At 43.2% G+C, this 25,183-nt stretch overlaps 1 protein-coding gene and 1 long non-coding RNA gene across 13 annotated transcripts in view; one reads left to right on the top strand and one right to left on the bottom strand.

The window, feature by feature from the left end:
- The first annotated feature begins 179 nt into the window (after positions 1–179).
- Positions 180–24,213, top strand: LOC308577332 (synaptonemal complex central element protein 1-like). 12 transcript variants are annotated; one of them, XM_081177454.1, is made up of 13 exons: positions 180–310; positions 2,887–2,949; positions 4,515–4,574; positions 5,395–5,469; positions 10,249–10,296; positions 13,129–13,183; positions 13,771–13,860; positions 15,891–15,954; positions 17,416–17,476; positions 20,028–20,142; positions 21,512–21,601; positions 22,244–22,340; positions 24,093–24,213. In XM_081177454.1, exons 1-12 carry the CDS (start codon positions 292–294, stop codon positions 22,299–22,301), a joined length of 798 nt encoding a protein of 265 aa, XP_081033580.1. In that variant the 5' UTR covers positions 180–291; the 3' UTR covers positions 22,302–22,340; positions 24,093–24,213. The 12 variants fall into 12 exon arrangements, 11 of the variants coding, with proteins under 11 accessions (XP_081033580.1, XP_081033575.1, XP_081033581.1 ...); XM_081177450.1 differs by lacking the exon at positions 180–310 and adding an exon at positions 770–869; XM_081177449.1 differs by lacking the exons at positions 22,244–22,340; positions 24,093–24,213 and adding an exon at positions 21,951–22,194.
- Positions 12,396–25,183, bottom strand: part of LOC308577359 — a 207,657-nt gene continuing 194,869 nt past the window's right edge. Inside the window, exon 3 of the long non-coding RNA XR_014003607.1 lies at positions 12,396–12,486. This is a non-coding gene — a long non-coding RNA (uncharacterized lncRNA). The remainder of the gene's footprint in view (positions 12,487–25,183) is intronic.

The following is a 25,183-nucleotide window of genomic DNA, read 5'->3' as shown; positions in this document are numbered from 1 at the left end:
AGACCTGGGACCAGAGTCACCCTTCCTCCTCTCCTTGTCATGCACATGTTTGAAGCCCTTTTCTTGAGAAGTGTATATTTGGGCCTGGTTCTTGCTGGGGTTGCAGAGTCATGGTTGCTGTGAACCCAACAGTTTGCTTTCCTTTGGGGTGGGAGCCCTGAGGCTGGCTGTTTCTGAAGAACAGGGAGAAGCCAAAGGGGCAGTTGAGAAAGGGCGGGCCAAGCCCAAGGTTCTGGAGCGCCAGACCAGGCTGGAAGCAGCGGCTGCTGCAAGAGGAGCGAGGGAACCGCGATGGAGGGAAACGATCCAGGTGAGAGAGGCGGCTGTGGAGGAGAACCCAGCACTCCCAAATACTTTGCTAGCTTGAACATGGAGGGGAGAGGGAAGGCAAGGAGATCTCAGAGTCACCTGTGAGAAGAAACAGGAGGGAGGGAAGGATGGGCAGCAAGACCAAAATGCGCTCAAAAATAACTGGCCTGGCCACCCCTTCCATAAAACAGCCCCCACCCCAAAAGCCCCTCCACTGAAAAAGCCGGCTGAGGGACGGAGGAGGCTGCCAGGATCACAGGGACACTTTGTTTGTTTACCACTTGATTGTAAAAAAAGAAACAAACCCTCAAAACGGTTTACAAAAAGATAAGCCAATATAATCAGAATAAATTTACAACCCTACTTTAAAACATACAAGAGTTGAAATACGAAAGCAGTTTAAAATTACCTCAGCTTTCTAAGTATCCACGTAGGCCTGTTGAAACAGGATTGATTTTAGCAGGCGCTGAAAACCATGTTGGGTATGCCAGAGCTAAATGGTCACATTTCCCTTACAAAGCTCAGCAGCTCTATCAAACCTTCATATTTTTCTCTGCACAGTGAGTTTTCCTTAAATAAGAAAAAGGGGGAAAGGAAAAGCTTAAGCTTAGTGTTGGGCAATGAGAAGCTGGTTAACACATGGAGATAAACAACCATCATTTCCCTCCTGAGCTCTGGGAAACTGCCCTCTGAATCCTTAAGATTTTGCTCTGCATCCATAAAACTTTATGTGGAGTCTTCCAAACATGTTTTATGTATTAAAAGCAAGAAAAATGGGTGCAAAACATGGCCAGAAAGGCCATCAGCTAAGGGATAAAGGGCAGGTTCCCCTCAAATGTGAAGAACAAACAGCACACTTAAAAAAGAAAGAAAGCATAACAAAAAATACAGAAGAATAAGAACAAAACAGGGTGGAATACATACTTTCTCATTATCTTTACACAGCCCAAGGAAAAGTATCTCTTCAACTATGAATAGCATATTTTTTGTGAAGAAAAAACAGCTTTGGCTAAGGATGCTTTTTGAAGGGAGAAGCAGCACGGTGTTCAACCTTTCCTTGCCAGTTTCCAAGGAAAATAGACTGAGTGGTTTTCAGCAAAGGCTGACTCTGAGTAGACTCATTGAAATTAATTGACCTAATTAAGTAATGGTTATTAATTTCAGTGAGTCTACTCAGAGTAAGCCTTTGTTGAATACCACCCACTGTAACCTGCGAGCTAAACATAAACTTGTCAGCTATGTTCCCACCTGCAGGACACAGCAGCTAGATCTGTACAGATAGCAGCTAAACCGTCTTGGAAGGATATGGAGTTGATAATCCAGCTCTTATGAATATATATCTTACCAAGGAATATACATCCTGTCTTCTAATGGTGCAATGGATGCAGAAGTAACTTTCTTTGAATTAGGGAGGCTTACTTTTCAGTGAGGGAGTACAGGATTGCTGCCTAACCCATAATGTATACTCCTTTTAAAACAAAATTATTTATTTATGAAATAAGCAACATAATAAAAGCAGAAAAACAAAAGATTAGCCATCAAAAAAATCTGTTAAGATTGGCGGAATCCTAAATATATTTAAAAGCCCAAGTGAGAAGGATATACTTCACTTAACATCTGGAAGATAACCATGACAGGTGAACAAATCTCAGGAGGGAGTTCCACCGTTTGGGCAGTTCTCTCGTATCCCACCTGTCTAACATTGGCAGGTGTTTCACATCTACATTTGTTGTTGTTGTTACAATTGATTTATTTTGCCTTCTGTCTCAAGGTGATTTGCACATAAAATAATTAAAAACATTTAAAAACACAAAACCAAATATTTTAAAACCAAGACTAAAACCCTAACAAGTGGATATCTGCAGTAACGATTCATTTATCTAGCTATGAAAGAAAGCCTGTCTGAAGAGCTCAGTTGCTGAGAATCTTGGCATTCTAGTAAATTTGAAAACTTGTTATTAGAATTTCTATCACCCTTTCCATGTGCAAAATGTTGTATAGTCTTGTTTTCCTCTTAATAACCATGTGAAAAAAGATCACTGCTGTTCCCTTTTCAAATGTAGAATTGAGGATGAGAGAATAACGGATGTGGGTGGTGATGTGGTCTAAACCACAGAGCCTAGGGCTTGCCGATCGGAAGGTCAGCAGTTCGAATCCCTGCGACAGGGTGAGCTCCTGTTGTTCGGTCCCGGCTCCTGCCTACTTAGCAGTTCAAAAGCACGTCAAGTGCAAGTAGATAAATAGGTACCCCTCCGGCGGGAAAGTAAATGGTGTTTCGGTGCGCTGCTCTGGTTTGCCAGAAGTGGCTTAGTCATGCTGGCCACATGACCCAGAAAAACTGTCTGCAGACAAACGCTGGCTCCCTCGGCTAGTAAAGCGAGATGAGCGTCGTTCACGACTGGACTTAACTGTCAGGGGTCCCTTTACATTTACAAAGGAAGCTGCAGAAGGCCTCAGTGGCCCCTGGGTTTTCACGTGGCTGACTTAACATCTTCTTTTGTGACTGACCTTATGTGGTGGATGCTGAGTTATGGCAACATCTAGACAATTCTGTGTTTGCTTTTGTTCTCTCTCCAGATCCCTGGGACTTTGCAACGAAAATGGAAGAGATTCTGTCACTTGTGAAACAAATGCAGAATGGTATTTTGAATCTATACACCAAGTGGTTAGAAGGAAATAACCAGGAACTAAGCATCCAAGTAGAGAACGGGGCATGCAGATGATAACAGCAAAGTGTATAAAGGGTTGCTGGGAACTGGAACAGTTAATTTTATCTGCTCTTAGTACCAGAAAAGCTGGGAAACACCTTTAAAGGGATGGATTTCTGACTTTTCTTTGTAGTAATTTATATTTACATTTGTTGTAATTTGTTGATCTAGTCATGTCCAGACCATACATTTAAAGCACTTTTATACCTCTTTAACAGGCATGGCTTTCCTGGGAACTGTTGTTTTCCCCTTGCTAGAGCTACAATTCCCAGCACCCACAACAAGCTACAGTTGCCAGGGTTGCCTGACCCGGAGTCGGCAAGGTTTACCTTGCCTGGGGCGGTTCACTCCTGCCGAGATTGCTCTGTGGGCTGGATCACATCTGTGCAGATGCGATTTCCGGCGTCTGCGTCTGTGCAGACGCGATTTCCAGCACTGTGGAAGCGAGTCTCCACGCTGCACTGGTGTAGCGCAGCGTGCGGGGGACTCGCTGAGCGGGCAGCTCAGTTCAGGGGGAGCTCAGGGGCTGTTTAAACGACCTGTGGGCCGCTTGTGGTCCATGGGCTGCAGGTTGCCGACCCCTGGTATACAGTAGTATGTTTCCATGCCCTCCAGATGTTTCCATGCCCTCCAGGAGATGAAATACACATTGCATCATTTCTTCTGTGCTTCTTGGTGGGGCATAAAAAATATGTGGTTAATATATATACGGTACACAGTGACTTCATTACTCTGTAGAAGTTGGGGTGGACAAACCTGGGGAATCCATTAAAGGTAACGGTGAGTGGTGTGGAGGCCATAAATAGAGAGAGAGAGAGAGAGAGAGAGAGAGAGAGAGAGAGAGAGAGAGAGAGAGAGACATAGGGTTGGCACTTACACATGGCCAAAAAAGAGCAAAAGAGGACACTAATTTCATACACTAATGTATATGTATAAATGGCAATTTATTAAATAATTACTAAGCTTTATATAGAATTACAGTACACCTTGCCATAGTGAGGAAGACTGTCCACATGAGCTGTGTCCTGGCTCAGTCTGTTCCCCAGGTTAGAGGGACAACTCTTGACTGGCAACTTCTAGACCCCTCCTGCTCCCCCTTTTTTGAGTTCTTTCTCTTTAGAAGTTTGATTGGAGAGCCCTTCAAATAGGACTATACCTAGTCGATAGGATACATGACCACCTAGAGGCAGCATGGACTTGACCTGAAGCTGCAAGGGGAGGGAAAAGTGGAAGATTTGAGGAAAAAATGTTGGTGAGGAGGGGATTTTGGGGAAGGAAGAAAACTGTCCTAACAGAGGCTGCATGAGGAAACATAAAACACAGCATCAAGGCTTGTGAGCTATGTCATGCTGTTCAATATAATCATATGATGATATACAGGTGAATAGTTATAGTGAATTCATACAATTAGGATGTTTTAAAGTAATCAGTATTCTGTTAGTAATTAGCATAAGTTAAGAATCTGGTTAAAGGTAAGATTTCTTCTCCCTTTTGTAGTGGAAATTCTGGAGCCAAAAGTTGAAGAGCTAGTAAAAAGGATCAATAAACTGCAGCAAGGTAAGAAGAGTGCAAAGAGGTTAGCAATGGTTATGCAGAATCTTTTGCAGAGCAAGGTGTACCCTTGCGCAAAGGATGCCAAAGTCAGGCTCCTTTGACTTGAAAAGGCAGGATTTTCTAAGGTGTGGCTCCCAAAGAGAAAATGAAAATGCAAGAGTCCACTAAGTGGCACAAAAGCAGTTTCAGTATTTAAGTATTTCTGAAAGCCTCTGTTTTTGCCTCTCAATACTGTTTCTCAATGCATGACTCCCATCACCTTTCTGGGCCTGTTCCTGGGGTTGTTATGGTGGTGGTTGCAAGCACCACAGTACCCCCAACTCCTTCCTTGATGCCTAGTAAGACCCCCTGCTCCATACATCTGTTTAAATTCCCACTTCTACTCAACTCTCAAAAGGTTCAGGAATCCTGTCATCTTCTGCATCTGGTGGCCCTAGTTTTAGAGATGAAAAAGTGTTTGTGAAGGAAGGAGTTTTTGAGTGAGCGATTGGTGGGGTGTGTGATTGAGTGGTTGCTAGTGTGGTTTGGAGACTTTGTAATAATGAATTGTGATAATGAATGGATTATAATAGTAAATTTTATCTTATTTCGGTTTATATTGACTATTATGTTGAGGAGTCAAAGAGGATGATGCCAATTGGGAGGTTCTGAGGTCTAGTTGCAGAGGAGGGTGTTCTCTTGTACAAGTGTAAATCCTTTCAACGATGGGACTTCTTAGTGGGAGCCAGCCCACTGGTTTTAGTTGTTCTCCATTCATTATTTACTCTTTAGTGCTTATTCTTAGTCCTCTGTAGTGTGTATATCTGGGTGTGTTTTTTTCCAGCCAAGAAGATATTAAGTGAGGAGCTCTCTGAGGCAAATGAGCATAGCAAGACACTGCAAAGGGAACTGGAAATATGTAGGTAACTTTAGCACCATGTGACAAACATGGACTATATGAAGCATTGAGGGAATGCTCACTGAACTACTGTAGCACCCTGCTTGTGGTTAACGCTTAGCTGGAATGAAATATTCAACGCAGCAATAGAGAAATTAAAATAATTATTTATTTGTCAGACAAATAAATGAGAGGCACAGTGGTATATGGTTACCAAGCTCTGGCCTGGCCTCCTGCCATTATGGCCAGCACTTATATCCCCTTAATCCAGCCCCCTTTGCTCCTCCTGTGGCTGCCTCTGTCCAATCAGCCTGGTTGGATTTCCTATTGGCTGATTGCTATATCCAATCCTAAAAGATACACCCATATCCTCCTGTCCTTATAAGGAACACAAAGAGCTATATATTGTTACATCTATAAATGACAAATAAGCAGTAATATATCTTACATGTGTCTCAACAAGGAATCTTAATTACCAGCTCACCTCTGGCCCTCCTTGCCCTATTGCCTTCTAAAACAAATGGTTAATCTTAAATTTTTATCTTAAACATATGTCAAGGATCTTGAGTTTCACATCAACATTGAAAGATCTCCTTCATTTGAAGGTTTCTAAACAAATGCCTGACAGCCATATATCAGGACAGCTTGGATGGCGTCTCTTTGTCTAGCAAGAGGGCTGGGCTGGTGTCTGACTTAATTCCAGGATAAATACAACTCTTTACAACTATATGAAATAAGAATCTAGCATTTCTAAATCCTTTGTATAATTACATTTAAGACAATATATTTAATACACAACACAGGTAGCCTCTTAAAAGGAATAAGGTCTTTGTAAAGTAGAAAAGGGAACTCAGTATAAAACAGTTTCAGAAGAAACCTCTTTAGTTTACATCTTCCCCCCCCCCCTTCTCCAGCCAGTTGCTTTGTTTCCATTAGCTCTTCCCAACATTTATTGCCCTCAAACTCTCTCAGTTCAGCTTTAAAAAGACTTCCCAAAAAGCCTCTCTTTCTGCCAGCTAGATGCTTCTCCATTTGGTCTTTAACCTTAGAAAGAAGATCTGGCTCATTTTTCTGGGAGGCACATTGGCATTATTTTACTATTTACTCATTCCTAATTATATTTATCTCTGCCTTTGTTATCTTCTGTAACATGTAGGGTCAGTGTCCTTACTCAGTCTGTAATTTCAGCTTTTACGACTTTGAGAATTGTCTTCTGCTATCAATCAAGGGGCCCCTTTGTCTAGGAAAAACATTGCCAGTGTTTTCTTAAGCAGCTGCTAGCCTTCTTGCCTGGCATGAAACCTTTGAAAATCTTTTAGGCTCTCTCTTTAATATACAAGTCCTGATCAAACATTAATAAAATGCAGGCTTATGCCTGATGCCTCACTACTTGACCTGAATAATTCAAGCACTTCTCTTATTCCAATTTGTATTTTAAGTCTTGATTGCGATTCAGTTGCACCATGTAGCTGTTCTTCTGACTATGGACAACACACAGATTTAATCTGAAAGTTTTGCTCTAGACATAAAAGCTCTTTTTCAGAGGAGCACTGGTGTGTGAATTGAGAACAGCTCTACTGAAAACAACGCATTGTATTTCAATAAGCCTCATTCTATACCTAGCAGGATTCTATTCTTTCCCTGGCCACTGGAGCATTAGCACCACCACAATTTAAGAATGGTTGATTACATTTAAAGCGTAATGTGACTGAGGTTCCAGGTTTTCACTGCTTAGATTATGCTGCTCTGCTTCAAATGCATTGGGGGGGGGATGCTGGTGACTACTGCTGCCACCAGATTTAATATATAACAGGTTTCTAGTTTTCTCTTCCACCAGCAGCAATATTTAGTCCATGGGTAGGCAAACTTGGGCTGGATCCGGCCCAATTGCCTTCTAAATCTGGCCTGTGGACGGTCTGCGAATCAGCGTGTTTTTACATGAGTAGAATGTGTGCTTTTATTTAAAATGCATCTCTGGGTTATTTGTTTGGCATAGGAATTCATTCACTCCCCCCCCAAACAAATATAGCCCCCCCCCCAAGGTCTGAGGGACAGTGGACTGGCCCCTGCTGGAAATGTTTGCTGGCCTCTGATTTAGTCAATGGCAGAGTGTAGGTAAATAGCACGCGGGCCAAAGGGGGCGGTGCACGGAGGGAGGCTGCGGTGGCACTGGCACACTCGCGTGCCCCAGTCCTGGAAGTGGGCCAACTCTCCTCTCTCGGCCGGAGCTTCCTCATGCGCCACAGCCTCTCTCCGCCCTCCGGGTCAGGCTTGGCCTGGGGACAGAGAAACAATGGCCGGGCAGGCCAGGCACTGCAGCCGCTCTCTGCCCCTGGGATTGACCTTGGGAAGGGGGAGCTGCAACGACGCGCCAGGCGTGGGTAGGACACACAGAGGGTGATCGATCTTCACCTTCCGTGCTCTCCAGCCCCCGCTGCCGGCAGGGCACGAGGTATCTGAGGGGGCACCTGGTTTCCGCCTCCCATATTGTGCACCCTTGGCCACGGCCTCCATACCCCTCCACGCTACACCACTGTATTTAGTAGCTGTGTGTGCTTTAGTGTGTGAGACTTCAGGCAAGTTGATGTCAGGCATTCTTTTAGATATGCCAGTGTTGAGAATAAGCTTACTGAAATTTTGCCCAGGTTGTGCCCAAAGCTCCCTATTACTCTAGTTAACACTATTCATAATCTAAGAATATAGAGGTCAAAGGTTATTCTGTGCAAGATCTATATTTTTGCTAGATCTGTCAAGCTGGGTTTTGGGATGATATATATACATTTTAAAAAGGATGACCAAACCTCTAGCTTAAAGCAAACTACAGATGAAATTATTGGGGGAAATTCCTGTTTGTGTGTTGTTGTTGTTGCTCCTGCTGCTGCTGCACTCCATTTATACTTTTCAGATTTATACATTTCACTGATTTTACAATCATTTTGACATTTCAAAACTTGACTTCCTTCCCCCTCTTTCTGCTGTTCCTTAAATTTTTAATATCTTCTGCATATCCAAATTAACTTAATTTGCTCATTTATTCGTCTTTTTAAAATATATACTCTTATGAAACTGCAGATTATTACAATAATCCTGCCAATGTTTCTATTTGTTTACAATTTATCTGTAAATATTCAATAAACCATTTCCATTCTTTTATAAAAAGTTTTTTATCTTTATTTCTTATTCTTCCAGTAAGCTTCACCATTTCTGCATATTCCGCAAGTTTTTGTATCCATTCTTCCTTTGCTGGAACTTCTTCTTTTCATTTTTGGGCAAGTAGCATTCTTGCCACTGTAGTCGCATACATGAATAAGTTTCTATACAGTTTAGGTAGTTATAATTCCCAAGAGAAAAGCTTCTGGGGTTTTTTTTACGAACATTATTTTAAACATCCTTTTCATTTTATTATATATCATTTCCCAGTAAGCCTTAACCTTACTACAAGACCACCATATATTATAAAAAGAATCTTCTTTGTCTTTACATTTTCAACACTTATTTGATTGAGATTTATACATTTTTGCCAATTTACTCGGTGTTAGATACGATCAATATTTTCATATAACTGTCTCTTAAATATGCTGTAAATTTTATATCCATATTCCACAATTGTTCCCATGCTTCCATATCTATATTATGATCAATATCTGTTGCCCAATGTATCATTGAATATTTTACTTGCTCATCCTTTGTCTCCCATTCCAATAATATTTTATACATTTTAGATAGCACTTTTACATTCCATTCCAACAGGTCTCTCTCCAGGTGTGATATTAGTTCCCCAAACCCTCGTATCCTGTTTTTCTTAAATTCTTCATTCAAATGATAATTTTCCTGATAATTCCTTAATTTTTTAAAAAATTATACTCTCCCTGTTGTTTTAATAAATTTCTATAAGCTGTCTACCCTTCTATCATATTCTTTACCGCTATAGCTTCCAACGGTGAGAGCCAAAGTGGTGTTTTTACCTCTAATAAATTCTTATATTTATCCCAAACTCTATACAATTTTTTCCCTAATTATATGATTTATAAATCTCTTATGAACTTTCACCTTTTCATACCATAAATAAGTGTCCCAATTATAAATATTGTCATGATTTTCCAAGTCTAGAATATGTGAATTCTCTAATGTCATCCATTCTTTCAACCAACAAAGACAGGATGCCTCATAGTATAGTCTCATATCCGGCAGGGAAAAACCTCATTCTTTTGCATCTATCAATATTTTATATTTTATTCTCGATTTTGGGGGAAATTCCTCTAAAGCATTTTCTATACTGTTCTATTGGCACTTGTGTTGGGAATAGCAGTAGATTAGAAGTCTGGTAGTTGCTGTGATTTATAGCTGGTTTTTTGAGGCCACTTTCAAAGTATCTACATAATAAAATTACCAGTAAGTTCTTAAGAACATAAGAGCCCTGCCAAATCAGACCAAATGCCCATCTAGTCCATCATTGTGTTTGTTTTATTTATTTAAAACATTTCTAATTCTAATTATCCTGCTATTTATTGCAAAAAGCATTTATATAGCAGATAAAAGTGAAATTCATATATTGAACATAAAAACAACAGAAAAAATAAAAGAGCAAATGAGAGCAACTAGTCCAGGCCTCTTTCTGGGCTATGCTGCATTGTGATTTTTTTTTTAATGACCTATGTGGATGTAGTAGTTTATTTCAGCTTTTTATTGTTAATTTTTTTTTACTAGGTATGCATTATTTGGGAACTTTGAGTGAATGGCTGATTATGTTATTAATAAAGAAACAAGGTAGCAGCTAAATGAGCTCTTTTCCTTTTGCAGTAAATGCTGAGAAATCAAGCCTTGAGGAAATATGGAGTGAAATGAAAGGTGACAGCAAGAAGGGGAGTTTTTGGGGGGTCTTCAGCACAATCAAGTTTTAGCACACTTCCAAAGCATCTCTGCTTTTTTTGCAGGGACAGAGTCCATTTTCTCAGTACTGGGTCTGATTATATATCCTTTATCTGAGTAAATATGAAAACTTTCCCTTAGGTAGTCCATATACTGTATTACTATTACTTTAACTGCAGTGTGTAATGTGCCTTCAAGAATGACATAAATACCTATTGGATATTATCTGAGGTATCATTAGTGAAGATCAGGGGATGTCAGTGAACTATCCATAAGTACCACGGTGCCTGCCAGTATTTTGTATGGCACCTGCAAAGGGTCTCAGTAAACATCCCTCAGAAATCTACAATACAATTGGCTCTTCCTGCTCAGTTCTTGTGTACACTGGCTCAGCCTCTCCTACATTGAACACATTCCCTTAAGTATGTCAGCATTTCATGGGATGCCAGGACTGGACATCCACCCATCATCTGTTCTGAACAGAGGAGTGGTGCAAAGAACTCCCTGTAAGGAAGACAAGGATGACTGATGTAGATGCTCCCCCACAACGGATAGGGAGGCTAATGTCCACACTATTTTGTAGGAAATACATTAACTGTGACTGGTGTACACTTAAATTTTTTATTGTTACATGCCACCCCAACCTCTGAGCAGTGCAAGATTCCAGGGGGGCAGGTGCTTACTCAGGGTTCGTGTTTCCTTTGAGAACAAGGCACAGAGGAGACAGTGGTGTCTTTAAGATATATGGTTTATTTACACATATATACGATTTGAGTCTATGATAAAGGTGCTTACAGCAGAGGTTTTCAACCTTGGGTCCACAGCTCCCTTAACCTACTACATTCTTTCTGTGGCACCCCAATGGAGCTGAGGAGCCCAGTTATGTCACCTACAGAGCCAGCAGCCCCTCACCCTTTTTGGAACACCCTCCCTTGTGGAGTGTTCCTTTAGCTTCCTCTCCTCTCCTCTCCCCTCTCCTCTTCTTGGGAGTCCTCTGGGCAGTTGCTGACGCCGTCCCTGGTCTCTGAGCTGCTCACCCCACCCCCACGCCAAAGAGAGGTGCCTCCCAGAGGCACCCCTCGCCTGTGGAGCTTATAGCCAGGGCTGCTGCAATAAACAGCTGTGCAAGCCTTTGGGAGGCAGAGACATGACAGGGCATCAGAGGAGGGAGGGAAGGAAAGAGGGACAGAGGCCAGTGTTGCCTGCAGCACCCAGAACATAATTCAAAGCACCCCAGGGTGCCACGGCACACTGGTTGAAAACCACTGGCTTACAGCATTGATTCTTGCTTCTCGCATCACCACAGCAGCCTTGGATCAAAAACATCACCACCCATGGCTCAGCCTCCCTCCAGCTTGTTGTATTCTTACAGACTGCAACTATTTTTTGTCATGGACTGGCTGCATGAGGAGTGGTTGGAGGCTCTAGCTGGAGAACCCTCAGAAGAGGAAGGCTCAGGCAGGACATTGAAGACAAGTCAGGATGAAGAGGGGAGACAGAATCATTGGATACTGAACAAGCAACAGGCTTGATTGAGAGAGATGTAGGACAGGCAGCTGGAAAGGAAGTGGGGGTTGAGGCTGCAAAAAATTCCTAGGAGCGGGCTGGTCCTACTGTATTCAGCTCCCCTCCTCCCTTGTCTCCAAGGGCACAGAGGGCTTTGCATGCAGAACAACAATGGGCCCAGAGGTTGCAGGGCCCCCCTCCCTAACAGAGTTTAAGACTGCTGGGGAATCAGGTGGACGGGGAGGAGGCTTAAGCGGAAATAGGAGGCACAGATCATCAGTTCTGGAAACTGCTATACTGGGGCCAGTCTTGCCCGTAGGTTTCTGTTTGTGTTTTGTTTCCTTGAATAAAAAAAATCAACTTTTCTGCTTGTCTCAGAGTCTCTGTGCTGACCTACAGCTGAACCAGCCCTGACATTTTCCTCCAGCTCACATCATCTCCAAATGCAATCCTAAACTCAACTCTGCTTTAAATAAAAAAATTCCTTCCAGTAGCACCTTAAAGACCAACTAAGTTAGTTCTTGGTATGAGCTTTCGTGTGCATGCACACTTCAGATTCTTCAGATGTGTATCTGAAGAAGTGTGCATGCACACGAAAGCTCATACCAAGAACTAACTTAGTTGGTCTTTAAGGTGCTACTGGAAGGAATTTTTTTATTTTGACTATGGCAGACCAACACGGCTACCTATCTACTACTCAACTCTGCTTTGTCCCTGGCACAGAGTCTTTGCTTTCTTGATGTCCCATCTCCCTATCTTTATCTTTGTTTTCCAACTTTGTTAAAGGCCCATCTCTCAGGCAATCTCCTGAACATGAGAAGCTGAATCCAGCTATTAAGAGTATGACTTCCAGTTTAACTCTCCAAGCATTGATTAAATTTTAACACTTAGTAAATTCAGGACTTATGGGTGTCTGGCACCCACAAACTAATAACAGTATGTTGGGTTCAACATAGCTACTCCTTCAGTTTATTTCTCATAGGAGGATTGAGGCAGAACTAGTAGCTTCAAAGAACTGTGTCAGTCAAATACAGGGATTAGCAATTAGAATCTCCAGTTGGACTTTCCTTCATCCACTCCTTGAAATGCTTCTATGAAACTATAATGCTTGTCATTAATTTAAAAGCGAGTTGCTGCTGAGAATAGTCTTTTCAACAAGATACACAATTTTTTCCTTCTCTTTGGACACTAAGAATATTGATGTCAGTTGAAAGTTAGAGAACATGTATATATGGTCATGATAGAAATATTATACATAAAAAGAGTAACCAGAGTTCTAAACACAAGTATTCATCTTCCCTGTAGGGACACGACAAATTGTACAGCTGCACTGTGAAGAGACAGAAACAGAGATGCAGAGGTGAGCTGTGGTTCAACTGGGTTAGAATGAGACATCAGTCTTATTTCTGTGGTTTATCTTTATTTTGTGTGTCAGATTTCTTAATGTTTTCCTTTTATATCCCCTCCTCCACCCCCCTGGAATTCTTCATAAACCTACTGATGTAAATAGAAACTGGGAGGAAATAAAATTAAAATACTGAAGGGTATATATGTAAAGGAAAGAGGAATACATCAAAACTTTAAAGTTGCAGTTCTAATCAGAAGAATCCATCGCCTCACTCCAGACAAGCCACAAGCTATTACCAAGGTTTGCTCTGAGTGAGACAAGCTCATGTTCAAAATATGTGTTAAGCCAAACCATGGCTTAGCCCCAGGTAGCATGATGGCAGGGAAGGAGTACAGCAACCATGATTTCTCCAGGAACCTGCACATGCACATCTGTGCTAAGCCATAGTTTGGCTTAGTGTTCTATGAGAACTGTGTCAGTAAGTATTCTGACAGCCTGATCCTATGCATATTTAATCAGAACTTAAGTTCCACTGTGCTCATCAAAAATTTTTTAAGAGGAAGCCCAATTCTACACCTCAGCTTTATCATGTTTATCAGGCAGCAGAAAATGAACCTAGAGTGCAAGCAGCGAATTGAAGAACTCACAGCCAAGATCCAAGAAGAGAGAGTAAAGCAAAGAGACCAGAGGTAATTATAGAATCTGGTCACAAGAGTTTTGGGTTACACTTTATTCCAATTTCAATTAATTGCAATATGTATTATTTTAGCAAGAGTGCCATAAATTTCAGTTTCTGTAGAATAAAGTTGCAATGCTAGTGGGCTGGTAGGTATTGCTGGTAGGTTTAGGACTGATAAAAAAAGTACCACTTTGTTCATGTGATGACTCGATTAGAGAGAAGGTTTTGGCCTGGGATGGGGAATATGAACGTAATAAATTATGAAACAATAGGATAGGAAAGGCCTAACAGGCCAGACCAAATAGGCTGGGTGAAATCCTGACACAGTCTTTTACACAGTGAATGGAATTGATTACAATAGCTATAAAAAGGGAGTAGCCAAATTTATACAGGACAGTCTAGCAATTGCTATTAGCCATGGCAATGACTATGCTAGATCAATGTCTTGCCTCAGTAATGGACTGGGTGATAATAAACTGAAGCTTAAGCTAGACAAGACAAAGGCACTGTTAGTAGGTGGTTCCCTAGACTGGATGGATGGGATGTGGTCTCTGGATGAGGCTGAAGCAGGTATGTGGCTTGGGGTACTTCTTGATCTGCTGTTGATGTTTCAGGCTCAAATGGCCTGGACGATGCAGAGTGCCTTCCATCAGTTTCAGCTGAGCCTCTTGGGCTTGCCGGTCGGCGGTTCGAATCCCCGCGACGGGGTGAGCTCCCGTTGCTTGGTCCCAGCTCTTGCCAACCTAGCAGTTCAAAAGCACGCCAAAAAGTGCAAGTAGATAAATAGGTACTGCTCCGGCGGGAAGGTAAACAGCATTTCCGTGCGCTGCTCTGGTTTCAGTGTTGCGTTGCGCCAGAAGCGGCTTAACTGTCTGTGGACAAACACCAGCTCCCTCGGAATGTAAAGCAAGATGAGCACCGCAACCCCCGAGTTGTCTGTTACTGGACTTAACTGTCATGGGTCCGTTACCTTTTTTTTTTTTACCCCTATGATGACAGGGAAAGCCCAACTTCTGTTGTCTACACTCTGGTAACCTCCAGGTTGGACTACTGCAATGTGTTACGTATGGGGCTGCCTTTGAAGATGGTTCAGAAACTGCAGCTGGTGCAGAATTTGGCAGTCAGATTGCTACTGGGGCAGAACTGTCTCAACATATAACACCAATTCTAGCATGGTTCCACTGGCTGCTAGTGAGTGGATTCAATTTAAAGTGTAGTCTGAACCTATAAAACTGTATGTGACTCAGGACTTCAAGGACTGCCTCTCTCCGCGTAAATCAATGTAATCTGAGGCCCTTCTTCATCTGACCCTCCCCGGGAGGTCTAGATTGCAACATGAGAATTGGGCTTTTCAGTGGTGGCCTCCTGCTTGTGAAATGCTCTCCCCTGAGAGAGCACCATCTTTTTCTTTTGTAAGGGCCAGGCAAATACTTTCCTCTTTACCCAGGTTTTCGAAGGGTTTCAGGCATTAATTTATAAGCGTTTCAGGCATCTGCAACCTCTTTTGGTGGTATGGCATCTATCAGACCTGTTTCTTATCCATATAAAATAAAAACATTCCTTCCAGTAGCACCTTAGAGACCAACTAAGTTAGTTATTGGTATGAGCTTTCGTGTGCATGCACACTTTTCTTCAGATACCACTCTTATCCATATAGATATGTTTTTAGGCTTTATTGGTTGTGTTTTAGTTTTCAAGTCTCTTTGTGAGAAAAACAGGTAAGAAATATAATTAATAAAACAACAACAATATTCAACCTCCATATTCAGGACAGTATAATTCTGATTATACTCTCCATATTCAGGACAGTATAATTCTGGGGAGGGGGAAGAAGGAGATAGCTACTTGCTCTGCTTATGAGCTTTCTTTCAAGGGCATCTGAATGGTTCTTCTTGAATACTGAGTTCTGGGCTAGATGACCCCTTGATGTGATCTAGCATAGGCAGTTTTTAGGTTCCTCTCTTTAGGAAAGTTCCTTTCTCACCATTAACAGTTTTACTCTGTTCTATCTTGTCCTGTTTTTATTTTTCATGCCTTCAGACTGGAGTTTGAGCACCTACTTAATGAGCTGATGGAGAAGCACAAGAGTCTCTGGGAGCTTTACGTAAGGGCTAGGTTTTTGTCTTTACCATGAACTCAACTACTATAAAGCCACTGCAGGATAAGTGACCTTCAGAAATGTTCATGTCCAAGTGACAATATGTGAATATAGTAGAAACTGAGAGTTGAGAGTCACTATATTCTGCCTTTAACTTTGGAAACAGAGTAACATCAAATGAACTTGAAACATTTGCGAACACCTGGAAATGGAGACTGTTGTATTCTATGCCTTGATTCAGAAATGTGCTAGAATATAGAAGTGCTGAGCAGCAAGGATGGGAGATGGGGACTTTAGCTTTCTTTTGATAGATGAAATGTATGAATGGAAAGATGCTCTGTCTGGAGGAGCAGTTCAGTACATTAGAAATAAAAGCTGTATTGGGGGTGGAAGGAGCATGGGAAGAAGTTTTATTTGTTCACAGATTGGTTGCTAGTTACTCTAGTGAACCACATTCATGCCTTAGCCTTGCTTTCCACAAACTGCACACCTGTGTCCACTGGCACTTCAGAAGATGTCTCTCTGTAGCTTCCAAAAGCATGGTCAGCTTGCATCATGTAGGATGAGGCAACATAAGATGTCAGACTGAAATGGGCTGAGCTGTTGCCACCTGAGCTCCAATGACACATGGAGCTAGCCTTTTGCCAAGCTACTCTTGGCACACACTGATAGGATTATTGGATAGCTTATTGGTTGCTCTAAAGCAGCAAAAACATACCCAGAGATGGAACCAATAGCCCTATTCAGGTGTTTTGTACCTACTACTATTACACAGGTGGTGCTGTGGTCTAAACCACCAAGTGTCTTGGGCTTGCCAATTGTAAGGTTGGCAGAAGGTAAATGGTGTTTCCGTGCACTCTAGCTTCCATCACGGTGTCCCATTGCACCAGAAGCGGTTTAGTCATGCTGATCACATGACCCAGAAAGCTGTCTGTGGAAAAATGCTGGCTCTCTTGGCCTGAAAACAGAGATGAGAGCCGCACCCCATAGTTGAATCTGACTGGACTTTACTGTCCTGGGGTCTTTTACCTTTTTTACTACTACTACTATTAATAATTTTATTATTTCTACCCCGTCCATCTGGCTTGGGATATAAGGGGCTTGTATCATGAGCAGTAAGCAAAGCAGTCAAACTGGCTTCTCCTTCTTGATAACTGTACCACTCCCATCAAGTGAATATGTTTATGTTTCTTTGGCTGCTTCCACGAAACAGCCATTTGGACTTTAAGTGGCCATGCCTACTTCCAATACTGGGTAACATTCCAGCTGTCTTAAAATTGCTTATAAACATGTATAGGACAAATTTTTACAAACATGCAGATGAGTTTTCATGAAGCTTCAACAGAAATTCACAAACTAATGTGGAAGATTGAACTTAAGACTGGAAGAATGAGAAATGGAGAGAGACCAAAACAGGCAGATTTGCCCCTCATTTCTCTCCCTTGAATTCTGTTTGCTGTGTTTCAGGCTAGGGAGAAACCAGCAGTGGCTGACATAAGAGAGAAGAAGGAGTGTTTGCTCAGTGAAGGTGAGAGTCTGTGGCTTTTTGGACACCTTCTAAGAGAATTCATGAAGCTAAAAGTTATCTTAAACATAATTGTTCTACAATATTACTTACTTGTATGCCATCCAAACTCTTTTGATTCCTCCTCTATTTCCCTGGATAGCATGGCAACTGTATTTGTGTGTGCTGTGCAGAATGTGGGCTAACCATTTTTAATGATACTTAACTGGAAGCGTCTGTGAAATCATTAGTGTGAGAAGTGACAGAGCTCCTCACTTCTTCCCATATCAAAACCATTTTGTGATCTTAATAAAAATATAAATTCATTCAGAGGCCAAGCATTCAAGTGTACCATTCAAATATGGGCCTACTTATTGCTAAAAGGGTAGAAAACTGGCAAAGCTACCCCTGTCCCCTTCACCTCTTTTTATACTTAAAGTAAAATTAAAAACAGAAGTTTTGAAAACAATAAACTCCCTATCTGCTGTATGCAGCAGTTTCTAGTCCCAGATTGGATTAGACTGGAGTGCAATTTCTCCTAAAACTGAACTACTTAAATGGAGAGGCATACACCTCCCCCAGGTACATCAGTTTACACCAGTGTTTCCCAACCTTTTTTGGGCAAAGGCACACTTGTTTGAGGAAAAAAATCTCGCGGCACACCACCATTACAGCCCCGTGACGTCAGCGCGCAGCGTCACGCCGGGAGGGACGCACAAAAGTGAAAGTTTTCAATTTTTCCCCTCCCCCTTGCCGGGGAACCTCCAAGCTTTGGGGGTGGGGGGGGGGAGGAGGCAGCAAAGCGAGGGACTGAGGGACAGCGGCAGCTGAGGCGGCAGCGGCTGTTGTGGTGGTGGCGGCGATAGCGGGCGGAGGAGGGGGCGGCGGCGGGGCCGAGGTGGCCGGCGGCGGTGGCGGGTGGAGCAGGAGGGTGGCCGAGGCCGGTGAGGGAGTAGGGTTGCCCGGGGCTTGAGGAGCCGTCGCCGGGAGTTGCTGCTGCTGTTGTTGCTGCTGCTGCCCGGACATGCCGGCCTCCTCCTCGTCCGCTGTCTCGCGCTCCTCCCTTTTGCACGCGCTGCCCCGCCGCCGCCCCATTGGCTGGGTCCTGTCAGCTGATCCTGTGTTATTTCCTGTGTGTGTGTGTGAGGGGAGAATGGAGAGAGAAACCTCGGCACCACCACCGCGGAGCCGCCCCCGGCTCGACGCGGATCCTCGCCGCCGCCGCCTCTCACCGCCCGACTCGCCCGCCTCCCTCCCACGGCACACCAGCCAACTTCTCACGGCACACTAGTGTGCCGCGGAACACCGGTTGGGAAACACTGGTTTACACACATGATCTCCCTGGAGAAGCAGCAGAGGCTATGGTGGTGGTGGCAGGAGTGCTTTAAAGAGAAAGTGAAGTTCCCTGTTCGGGAGTGGAAGAAAGCTACGCATTACTTGGGAAACAGATCCCATGTAACTAGTACTGAATAAGACTGTACTAGTGCAGTATTACAAAAATATATATCAAAAAACACTTCTTCTGTTGTTGTCTGGAAGTACAGTGGTACCTTGGGTTACAGATGTTGTAAACAAAAATTGCCCTTTTCCCTTATGGGGTATCCAAGAGCCTATATAGAGTCCTTACGTAGGTTCCCTATTGGTAGGAGAAAATAACATAGGCCAACCAGAGAATACTGAGAAGCAAAGCAGCTAGTAAGTTTGATCTTTATTGATCTGTTGCAACAGGGTGCTCCCCTCACCCGCAGGAGAGAGGAAGGATCCAGAAAAATGGCATGCAAGGCCTTATAAAGACTTTTGAAATTCCCATCCTGTAGATCAGGACCACCCCCAGAAACATCATACATACATCACAGAAGGGGTGTAACCTAAGACCACCCCTCATATATATCATACCTACATCACAAAAAAGGCAGTCTAAAACAGAAAATTTGAATGTGTTTTTCTCCTGTCCTTGTTTATCTCCTGTCTGGCAGGTTACTTGATTGGATTGCCTGGGTAGCCTGGCCAGTCCTTTGTAATGATACGTAAATACTTAGGTCCTGGGCCAGGTCACAGGCTCACACCCTATTCAAACACAGACATACCCTTAAGACAGGATTTGTGAAGGAAAAGACAATGGGGAGGCTTTTCCACTTTGACCTTGCAGAGAAAACATTTGCTCAGTTTAGGAATCAAAGTGGCTTCAGGTCGGTCTTCTTGTGCTGATCTATGTACGTGCTGTTATGAACATTACCATATATCTAAGACCTCAAAATTCCTATCACACAGACGCTTCAGGTTACAGACACTTCAGGTTGCAGACTCTGCTAATCCAGAAATAGTACCTCGGGTTAAGAACTTTGCTACAGGATGAAAACAGAAATCGCGCAGTGGCGGCGCAGCAGCAGCAGCAGCAGGAGGCCCCATTAGCTAAAGTAGTACCTCAGGTTAAGAACAGTTTCAGGTTAAGAACGGACCTCCAGAACGAATTAAGTTCTTAACCCAAGGTACCACTGTACCCTCATTTTTTGAGATAAATTGGACTTATTTACTTTGATATGCCTTTAAAAATCCCTGTGTAATATTTCCTCAGAAAAAATGATCCAGGAGAAACTGGCCCATGCCCAAGATGAATTAGATTTGATTAGCCAGTCGGTCTTCATTAAGGAGAGGGAGTTCCTGAAGAGCCAGGAGGCTGCAACAGCCTTGTGAGTATAGGCTAACCTGGACCCTCCTTTAGTGTAATACTGATTAAAACTCAGTTAACCATGTGCAATTTTTTAAAGGTATAAACGATCAATTTGCAAAGTGTGCTAAAGTAGGAAGGAAACAATCTTTTAAAAAAACCAAATATGCATGAACCACAGGTGCACCTCGCCCTGAAAGCAAGCCATGCCCTCATAAATGTGGCTCAGTAAGCTAGTAATAAGGGACGCGTGTGGCGCTGTGGGTTAAACCACAGAGCCTAGGACTTGCCGATCAGAAGGTTGGCGGTTCGAATCCCCGCGATGAGGTGAGCTCCCGTTGCTCGGTCCCTGCTCCTGCCAACCTAGCAGTTCGAAAGCACGTCCAAGTGCAACTAGATAAATAGGTACCGCTCCGGCGGGAAGGTAAATGGCGTTTCCGTGTGCTGCTCTGGTTCGCCACATGACCCGGAAGCTGTACGCCGGCTTCCTCGGCCAGTAAAGTGAGCTGAGCGCCGCAACCTCAGAGTCGGTCATGACTGGACCTAATGGTCAGGGGTCCTTTACCTTTTAAGCTAGTAATAATTCACCTGATTCAGTGATTTTCAAACATTCAACCTAGGAGCCCTTTCCACAACAACTTGACTGTTAAAAACTCCCTGCAAGTTATAGAATATTATGGGGAAATGTTGGTAGTGAATCACAAGTCAAATCCAAATAGTATGCATTGCAACATATACATAGTCTCTTGTTCATTTCAGTGGGGCTTCCCCAAAAGAACATGGTAGATTGTGCTCACTTAAACACATTTCCATGTCTTGTTTTCCTTACTGTCCCAGTATAGAAACTTAGTTCAACTTTTGTATATATATTGTAACTTGGTAGGTTTGTAGTAACTAAGCCAGGGAGAAGGCCATATGGCAGCCCAAGAGAGGCATGAAAGAGGGTGGCCTGAGTCCTATGTCAGATTAAGAGACAGAGGTTCTCCTGTTCTTGCTTAGGAATGCCTCAATGCTTAACTGCCTTTGCCACTTAGGAAGCAAGGTCATTGAGGTTTGGCGGTGCCATTTCCCCACCTGCAAGTGGAGCTAATGTGGCAAAGGACCCATACCCAAATGAAGGTAAGATGTCTTAAGTACTGAGTGCAAACTTAAGGCATGCTGCAAATGAAAAATTATGCCTGCAGGTCAGAGATGCCCCACTGCAGGTCTAATAACTTGACTTCAATTTACAGAGAATAAATAGGAGTATAAATGAAGTATAAATAGGAGAAGACTTTCCCATGTGAGTTGGGTTTGTGGAAGAGACCTGCTTCTTGCCCAGTTTTTTGTGCAGAAGTTCGACAGGTGGATCCCTGGGAGTGGACATCTGATTGCCTTCCTTTAATTTCCAGGAAGTTATTTCAAGAGGAAAAGAAGGCAGCAAAAGAATACCTTGAAGCAGTCTCTAAGTACCATTCTGATCTGAAGCAAAGATGTAGCAGGTGAGCAGAAGGATGGGAGTGAACCGAGGGTTCTAGTTCTGGGATTCAGCTCTGGAAGATTCTAGGCCAGGAGACTGGAATCTAGGGTGCTAGCTTAATCCTCTGTCCTTGGAACATAGTGCTTGATTTTTAAAAAAGGATTTTGCTATGAGATGGAATACAAACTCTAGGCTCTATACCTTATTTGTGTAAATATTGGGAATCTAAAAGGATTTGTGCAAAACTCAATGTTAAAGGATTCTATATATTTCTCTCCTGGCTTTTCTGATGTGATTCTTCTTATCTCTTGTTCTGATGGCTCTTTGTATCTGGGGAAATGTTGTGCGCTGCTTCTTCCATATTACTGCAGCTTCCACTCTTTGGAAAGTGACACCTGTGACTCCATTCACTATGCCTCCTTGAATCTCTATGTTCCCAGTTACATTGATTCATTCCACAGCCTCGGAATGATCCCAACAAGATGTGGCTGTAGTCTGTAGCTTATCACTTTTTCAGATATGGTAAGTTACTGAAGCACTCTAATCTGTTTTATTTCTTCCTAAGGAAGAATGAACCAAAACACATAGGGTATTTTGTAGCCTTGTAACAGTACCCATCATATCTCAAATTTTGAGGCCGGGTATCCTGTTTTTCTTCTTTCAGATTAAAAACAGAACTGGAAGAGATGGAGATGGAGGATAGTAGCACCAGTGAGAATTAGCTTAAGATGCTGTGCTGCAGCAGAGGATACAGAGTACAGGTTAATTTTTATGGAGTTTTAAGGCTGTTACTTTAAGGCTGGTTAGGACACTTCCCCATAGGAAGTTGTATGTAAAGCAGAGGCAAACTCTATTGGGAGTAGGGAGCAAGTCTGGCACTCTGAAATAAAACCAGATGAGAGAACAGATTATGAAAGGAGCAAAAGAGAAAGCCAAGCAAATTAAAGGCTTGGGTTGACTCTGAAATATCAAAGTGGATCATGTGTGAGCTTCTAGTGATTGCAAACGGGCCAAGAAATTGGTAGGATGTAGAAACTAAAAGATGTGGGTTTATTGGTCAAAGTGGATTATAGGTGTTTTCGGGCTCCCAATTGGTGCGGCTGGCTGGAGGGTTTTAGAGAAAGAGATAGAGCTCAGAACCCCCCTTTCGGGCCGAGCGGTGGTCCACGGTCTCTCTCACTAACCGGACCGAGAGAAAGGTAAGAAGGAGCGATAGAGAGGAGGGCAGAGAATTCAGTTGCCAGAAGATTTCCACCCCTACCCACCAGTGCACTGGATTTTCTTTTCCTTATACTCACGCGTCTTCAACGTTGATCCCGGGATCGATGAATAAGCCGGCTGGATCCCTCTTTGCTCCTCGGCTGAACTCCTAGGGCTTTCAATTACCGCCCGGAAGATGGCCGGGGGTCCAAAAGGATCTTCTCAGGCAAAATGGCCCGGAGCTGGCTGAAGATTTCGGGGGCCCCGGTCAGCAGCTCGGGAGAACCGCAAGCCCCACGTTGGGGCGCCAACTGTTACGGTAAAATCTGGGTGCGGGGTTACTCTGCCACCCAGCTCATCGGACTAAGTCCGCGGGTCCCTGCGGAAGAAAATGAGCTCAGCCGGAGACAGGAGCAAACTGCAGAAGATCCAAGTTTATTGCGCAACAGGTTCAAGGCCAGATTGAACAGTGAGAAAGGGGTGACATGAACTTTTGAAATTTCCCTCCATGTCCCAGAATACAGTGCAAAATACATCCCAGTTACATCATGAATACATTAAGAAGAGGTTGGGTTACACAGATTACATCACGAATACATTAGGAAGAGGTTGGGTTACACCGGATTAACATATGGAGGAGGGTGGGGGGAATATGAAGAGCTGGAGATATGCGCAGATAAGCACATCCTGAGAAGACAATGGTCCATGTATGGTCCAGTCTGTCACCTGGCATCGCCCGGAGGAAGGGCTTGGCAGAGCGATTTGACAGGATTAGGGTCTTGACACCTTGCTTGAGGGATTATGGAGGACAGGGAAGGTGTCATGGAGTCCTAGAGAAATTGAGCAAATTGGCATGTTGATTTTCTATGAATTTTATAGATTTTAGTCCCTTTTGACATTGGCAATTGGAAATAAATGGATATATTGTAGCGAAGAAGAAGGTGAAGAAGACATGCCCCCCCTCCGTATCATAGGAAATACAGTGGTACCTCCGGTTACTAACTTAATTTGTTCCGGAGGTCTGTTCTCAAGCCGAAACTGTTCTTAACATGAAGTCCGTGCCGCCGGCATGTGACTTCCGCTCGCATCCTGGGGCAAAGTTTGCAACTAGGGGCATCTACTTCCGGGTCAGCGGAGCTCGTTACTTGAAGCATTCGTAAGGAGGGTGGTACGTAAAACAAGGTTTCACTGTAAGGTTGTTCTTAGGCAAGACTTAGTTTACTAAACAGTGCAACGCTTCTCACAACACAGAAAGACATGCTATAAGAATTTTAGAGATAATTCTCTCATTTCATCCTCCCATCCCATGGCAGGTTCATGCGAGTGGAAGTTTGCTTTTAGTAGCAAGAACAATGATAACCCCCTGAGGAATGTTGGTACCTTGCTTCACCCTCAACATTTGCAAGGCATTTGTTAATAAAATAGTTTGATGGATTCTTTGTTTAGTTCTTAATGTTCATTGCTGCAAAGATGCTTCAGCTGCAATCTCCATTTAAAAGAACTGGTCTACAGTGGTGGGAAGGGATCCGAAAGAATGGGTTGTCCCTCCCACTCACTCTTTTAGGCAGGATTATGTAAATTAAGCATGTTTACCTCACTGTGTGAGAGGACAGCCCACTTTTGTTCCTTCTTGTCTAGCTCCCAATGCAGGTCACGGCTGACTTTGTTGTCCTTGTTACAGGTAGGTAGCTGTGTTGGTCTGCTGTAGTCGAAACAAAATAAGAAAATTCCTTCCAGTAGCACCTTAGAGACCAACTAAGTATGTTATTGGTATGAGCTTTCATGTGCACAAAGAAGTGTGCATGCACACAAAAGCTCATACCAATAACAAACTTAGTTGGTCTCTAAGGTGCTACTGGAAGGAATATTTTTATTTTGTTGTCCTTGTTGGCATAGGAGTGCCAACCATTTGATTTACTTCCAATATTTTCTAGGATGTGTCTCTGACCTGTGGAACAAGGGAGAGAGATGCCATCAGAGTGGGATCTTCCAAAAAGCAGGATTTTCTGATTGCAATGTTAAACCTACATGTGTAGGGTCTGTACAGAATCTGCCAGTGTAATCCTGCTTCTCATCTGCATGTGTTCAGCCCAGTTCACACATAATGCTAAGCCATGGTATGAAACAAATCATAGCTTACTGCCCATGAGAAACATGTTGGCTAGGGCATGTTGCTCAGTCACCCACCCTCTTCTTCTTGTGCTGTGTCAAGAGGAAATAAACCAGAGTGCTGGCCTAACTTTACATGCAAACCAGTACAGTGGTACCTCGGGTTAAGTACTTAATTTGTTCCGGAGGTCCGTTCTTAACCTGAAACTGTTCTTAACCTGAAGCACCACTTTAGCTAATGGGGCCTCCTGCTGCTGCGCCGCCGAAGCACGATTTCTGTTCTCATTCTGAAGTT

The sequence above is a fragment of the Podarcis bocagei genome, assembly GCF_964188305.1.
Source record: "Podarcis bocagei genome assembly, chromosome: 17".
In the NCBI taxonomy this organism is placed as follows: Eukaryota; Metazoa; Chordata; class Lepidosauria; order Squamata; family Lacertidae; genus Podarcis; species Podarcis bocagei.
Note: the sequence above shows the minus strand (reverse complement) of the source record. Positions and strands in the feature narration are given on the sequence as shown.